Source organism: Saccostrea cucullata, unplaced genomic scaffold (genome assembly GCF_032062105.1).
Source record: "Saccostrea cucullata isolate Sc308-1 unplaced genomic scaffold, CSIRO_AGI_Scuc_v1 ctg21990, whole genome shotgun sequence".
Classification (NCBI taxonomy): domain Eukaryota; kingdom Metazoa; phylum Mollusca; class Bivalvia; order Ostreida; family Ostreidae; genus Saccostrea; species Saccostrea cuccullata.
The window spans coordinates 139-6,185 of record NW_026934687.1 but is presented as its reverse complement, the minus strand read 5'-3'; the positions used below and the strand labels follow the sequence as shown (position 1 = coordinate 6,185).

Below are 6,047 nucleotides of genomic sequence, written 5' to 3'. Positions count from 1 at the left end.
AATGTAAATAAGCACTATCATGTTAAAATATATGCACAAGTTCAATTACAGGCAGATGCACAGAAAAATATGACAAGTTGACATCAGATTCATATCAAAATTAATCCCACCATATGGCATGCCTCAACAAAGGGTGTAATAAAATTTCAAGCATCCACTATGAATAGCTAATGAGAAAACTGCAACGAAAATTTGTTATGTGTGAAACAGAGAGACGCACAGACAAACAGGAAGTTGATATCCGATTTGAAAAAAAAATGTATCCCAAGATATGGCATACCTCAGAGAAGATTTTGTTAAAATGTCAAGCATCTACAACAAATTATTGCGAAGAAAACTGTGACGAAAATTTGTTATGTATGAAACGGACAGACAAACAGAGAGTTGACAACGGATTTAAGAGAAAATGTATCCCACCATATGGCATGCCTCAGAGAAGATTGTGTTAAAATTTCAAGCATCTACAATGAGTAGTTGCTGAGTAAACTGCGACGAATATTTTGTTATGCATGAAACGGACAGACGCAGAGACAAACAGGAAGTTGACATCAGATTTGAGCGAAAATGTATCCCAACAAATGGCATGCCCCAGAGAAGATTGTGGTAAAATTTTAAGCATCTACAATGAGTAGTTGCTGAGAAAACTGCAACGAAAATTTGTTATGTATGAAACGGACAGACCCACAGACAAACAGGAAGTTGATATCCGATTTGAGCGAAAATGTATCCCACTACATAGCATGCCTCAGAGAAGATTGTATCAAAATTTCAAGCATCTACGATGAGTAGTTGCTGAGAAAACTGTGACGAAAACTTGTGATGTATGAAACGGACAGACGCACAGACAAACAGGAAGTTGATATCCGATTTGAGCGAAAATGTATCCCACCATATGGCATGCCTCAGAAAAGATTGTGTTAAAATTTCAAGCATCTACGATGAGTAGTTACTGAGAAAACTGTGACGAAAATTTGTTTCGGACAGACACACAGCTACACGGACACACGGACACACAGACACACGGACGGACGGACAGACACTCAAGGGTAAAACAGTATACCCCCCCCCTCTCCTTCGGAGCGGGGGTATAAATATTGGCAACATTTTATCAATTAAAACATTTATTTCCATTCTTTACATATTTCTTACCAAGAAGCTCAAGTCTAGTACATATGATTCATATTTATACGTAACAAGAGAATTTAATTATTGAAATGCAAATGTAATGACCTGAATGAAGGATATGGAGATAACGAATAGTATTCAACATCAAAGTCGATTAAACAATACAAAATAGGAGCAGAGCAAACACGGAATCCAAAACCTCAGCTATGGGATCAAGTGCCACCAGGTAAGCATATCTTGCCGACGTGTCACATGTGCTCATTGTACCTTTCAATAACTTAGTATCTATATACACTTTCATATAAAATTTATGTCCCCCACTTGTTTTTCATATTCTCATGGTGTATATCTAATTTAGTGATGGATTTTAGAAAATGTCCTGTTCTATTTTTTTACCATTGGTCTTTTTCTATTTTTTATAAATGCAAAATGTACCTGATGCAAACCTTGAATATTAAAATATCAAAAAATATTCAAGCTAAAAGTCCATTTAAACTTCCAAAATATTGCAGAGGTGGAATCAGGTACCATGTAGGAGCGAGCATCTCCTGCCGACTGATCACGCCCGCCGTGTGTTCTTTGTGAAGATTTGGGGAAAATTCCGTAGACAAGTCATTACGCAAAAATGGCCTAACTGTAAATATGAAAACGTACATACATATTCAGTGTAATGGTCTGATTTAGGCGTAATGTAGTACGATCCTTTTAATAATTGAAAATCTTCATAAAAAAGCCTTTAATTCTCCAAGTAATGTGTAGAAAGTCTTAAAATGTCATCATAAATGTTAACCATATGATTCATATCATATGACGAAATAAGTAAATCTAATATATAATAATTATTAACTTTGACATTCTTATTGAAAATTGAAAAACAAATACAGTATACATGTAGGTATCAAGGCATGTGAATAAAAGTGCATGATTTGTATACTTAATCGATACTATTTGTTTTCTGGTTTTTTTTTCAATTATTTTATAATACATATAGTGTTTAAAGGGCTTCCTTTCATAATGATTGCAAAACACAAAAACTCCGGTGTATATAATATAGTTTAGCCTCCTTTGCAATCAAGTAAATGCAAAATATTTTGTTAACTTCATCACTCCATTTTTTATCAAAAGTATCAATCAAACTGAATCATGACATTTAGTGTTTCTAGTCATATTTCTTCCTGTTGTTACATCCATCGAGGAAACATTTGAAGTTTTATTTTTGTTAGAACTATAAATATGTATGTAATAGTATACTTCTATGTTTTCCCTAACCCTGGCATTTATAAACTGAAAATATACAAGTGGTACTTGTATCAAAATGAAACAAAATAAAGAGACATACCAAAACTGTTCGATCTAAAAAAAAAATAAAGTACACAAAATTCAAACGTGTGAAATTGACATAATACATCATCCTTTGGAACTTTCAGAAGTGAGATTAGATGACTAGTGTGTATGGTTTAATAAAACGTTAATAATATTTGGTCAAACTTTTATTATTCATAATGGCACATCATTCATATTTGTATAATGTAAAAAAATATAATTTTCGAATGTAATAACAATCAAAATATAATTTAATCAATTTGATAATCTATATTAACAAGTATGAACAATTCCCCAACTACATTAAATTAGATATTATTTATCATTCCTCAATACCAACTATTGGGTTCCTGTTAGTAAACTTATTTCTTTAAAAATATTATTCATAAATGTTTCATTTACTGCCAGTTACGTCACAAAAATTCTCCAAAGCAATGAATGATTTTAATGATTTCCACAATATTGATCAAACACTTCCTGTTAGTGCACATTTTTTAATGATATTATTTTATTCGATGCAAATTACGTCACAAATTTTCTCCAAAGCAATGAATGAATTTTAAGGATTTTTATATGGTTGTCAAGAGATAACCATAGTCAAAAATAAATTGATGGTGATCCACAGAAAAAAAAATCTGGTTGTGAATGGTTCAAAGTGTCAACTAATTGAACATTTAAAAATTCTTAATGGATGAATCGATGCATTACAGCAATTGGTTATAGTTTTACTGCATTGCTACATACATAGCTGTATCACCGGGTCTGTTTGGCAGATTAGATTGTTTAGAGTTTGTTCGACGAACACTCTTTTTCGGTTGAGTCATTTTGATGTAGTCATCTACCATATCATCATCAGACTCTTCTGACTTTGTGTCCACTGATTTTCCATGTCTCTGATTCTAAAGATGCAAATTTATTTTTCATTATCTTTAAACATATGATTTTAGCAATGTAGATTCTTTCTAAATGACTTGGCAATTGATATGAATATCAAATCCTAAATCTTGCATATATTTATAAACAATTTGAATTATCCCATTTAGCATTCATTAACCAGAGATGGTTTTCAATAAGAAACATTGATATTTAAGAATTCTATTACATTAACGATTGGGAGTTAAGGTAGGATTCTTCTCTGGTTTCTGACTAGATGGACTATTCAATGTACATTTGTTGATATGTCTTATATATTTAGATTTAAAAGATTTAAAAGACCATATTTTTCTTTTCTCATCACAATTATACAACTTTAAATAGAAATGGTAAACTGCGTTTGAAAACTAGCAGGGACTATATTTTTGGTGGAATGGATTCTTACTTCTTTTCTGCCTTTCAAATTATTATAGAACATTGAATATAGTATTACTTTTTACGCAATCAAAGACTAGATGAAATTTTCAAATGTAAGTTAAATTAATAATAAAGGACTTAAGTTTCAAAATATATCAAACAAATTTCACACATACTAGAACTATGTTAGCTTTTAAATACTTCAAATCTAAGTACAGATTTGAGCCAAAAATCCGTAAAAAGTGTTATTTATCTCTTAGTAAACGATCAACACTTTTAGTCTTTGTATCATTTTGTACCTTTATGTGACAACTTTACTATATGTGAAAATTGGAAAAAGTTAAATATAGGAAGCATATAAAAATAACTAATACATCCAAAAAAATTAAGAAAAGTAGAGGAAATTCGGATTAGCAAATATCCATTTTATTTAAATCATCCATGTCAATTTGGTAACATCATCTTATAGGCCCTTTATGATAGTATCTATTTATGCAAAAAGAAAAACATTCAATCTTTTGAATTACAAGTAGGGATCCTATGATTGGCAACAGTAATTTTTTATTCTTAATATCAAGGAAAAGGTAATGACCTTGACCTGACCTTGCCACTAATATTAAACGGTCAAATTTAATCTCACTGATATCATCACTTAGTGATATTGTCCTCTTGATTCTGTAAAAATTCCATTAATTTTTAAATACAGGAAATGTGAGAAGAATCCTACCTTAATAATGACATAAACTTATGATTTCTGCTTCAAAAACAGTGAAGAGCAATCTGTATCAAAACGTTTTTAAAACCCTATTTGAACCCCTATCTTTAAGCTCAGTAAATCGTATTTTATTTTAGTGTTACATGTTTACATAGAACCGGTTTTATTATACCTCGTAAAAATGTGAACTGGAGGAGGTGTCTGTGACGTCATGGATATAAAAATTAGAAGTTGCATTAAATTCTGTAGGTTTTCTAGACAATTCTTGGTCTTCATGAAAATTAAAGGTCCCCTTAGACGATCCTGAATTTTCTTCTGTAGAATTCCTGGAAAGAAAATTTTCATAAGAAAATTACTCCACAAGAAATTCCAGAGGAAAGCTGAGTGTTATCTATAAGCTTCATTTCTCCTGGGAACCCTTATCTATTGATATTTGTAAGAATACAAAGAAACGAGATATTTCTAACTATCACACATCTATTATTTTATTTAAAACAGCAATGAAATTATTTGTGAAATTAGTTAGTCGTTATTGACATTAAACTTAGCATTGTAAATTAACATAAAGTACACTTTCAAAGTTACTGGTAAATATTTGTTCACAAAAATGACTTTCAAAGCATACTTTGGTGTCCTCTTGAGCCATTTGAAACATACAAAACCCATGAAAAGCATTCCAATCAGTAGACCACAGCCCCCAGATCCTGAGAGAACTAGCCAGAAGGTATGATCTGTCAAAAAAGTATTTGTATGAATCAACATAAACTCTAATGGATTTTAAAAATATATCCCTTCAAAAACTCATGTTGATGGGAAACACGTCAATCAGATATTTATAAGATATTTATTTATGAAATTCATTTTTCTTTTTTATAGAGATAATATATTAGATTCAAATATCCATGAGTACTTCATTGATATGGAGTTGAATCACATAATAAGTTGTAGTTTTGTTATGTAGTCTCTAAAGGCTTTATTTCAGCATTTAAATCGTTTAGAATGTTTCTCTATATCATCACTTATCTATTTATAAAATGTTCTGTAGTGCCATACAAAGAAATTTAAATAGTTAATAATGTTTGAATTTTATACCATGACAAATATGCTCTTGAATCCATTCCTGTGTATTGTTGGCCATTTTCATTCATGGAACGGAAGATACATGGCTCATCCATAAAAGGTACCTTCGCTGAAAAGTGATAATATTATATACAAAGTATTTTCAGACTAATTTACGAAAAATATTTGTATAAGTTCTTACCAGACCTCACTTAATTCATATCTTTCTGTTGATACAAAACATAAAACATCTAAACATGATATACAGATACATGTATTTTAGTTTGAATTTTACTTCCTACAATAAATCGATTTCAATTTCTTCCTCAATCTTTATTCTAAACATATACACCCCTACTAATGTTATTGTTATTTAAATTCTGATCACGTGAGGTTCTTGACCCATATAAAGGCTAAAGGTGAAGACCAGGTTCGCAGCAAACAAAACCGGAAATGGATTAGCAATTGGTATAGTCTTTTTCTATATTTGATGGAAACTTCAATATGAGGATATATAACAATACATTTTCAAAAA

The 6,047-nt window shown here is 30.7% G+C and overlaps 1 protein-coding gene across 1 annotated transcript; it reads right to left on the bottom strand.

The window, feature by feature from the left end:
- Positions 1-2,757: 2,757 nt before the first annotated feature.
- Positions 2,758-5,817, bottom strand: LOC134241183 (uncharacterized). The gene is made up of 5 exons (XM_062723259.1): positions 5,715-5,817; positions 5,546-5,642; positions 5,079-5,184; positions 4,626-4,779; positions 2,758-3,347 (listed from the first exon to the last, which is right to left on the bottom strand). Exons 2-5 carry the CDS (start codon positions 5,595-5,597, stop codon positions 3,174-3,176), a joined length of 486 nt encoding a protein of 161 aa, XP_062579243.1. The 5' UTR covers positions 5,598-5,642; positions 5,715-5,817; the 3' UTR covers positions 2,758-3,173.
- Between the last annotated feature and the right edge of the window lie 230 nt (positions 5,818-6,047).

Coding starts and splice junctions, on each gene's coding strand:
- LOC134241183 (XM_062723259.1), bottom strand. CDS start 5,597: ATGAAAATGGCCAACAATACACAGGAATGGATTCAAGAGCATATTTGT. Junction 5,185..5,545: donor TCAAGAGCATATTTGTCATG/GTATAAAATTCA, acceptor CTTTTTTGACAG/ATCATACCTTCTGGCTAGTT. Junction 3,348..4,625: donor CCAGTTCACATTTTTACGAG/GTATAATAAAAC, acceptor TTGCATCTTTAG/AATCAGAGACATGGAAAATC.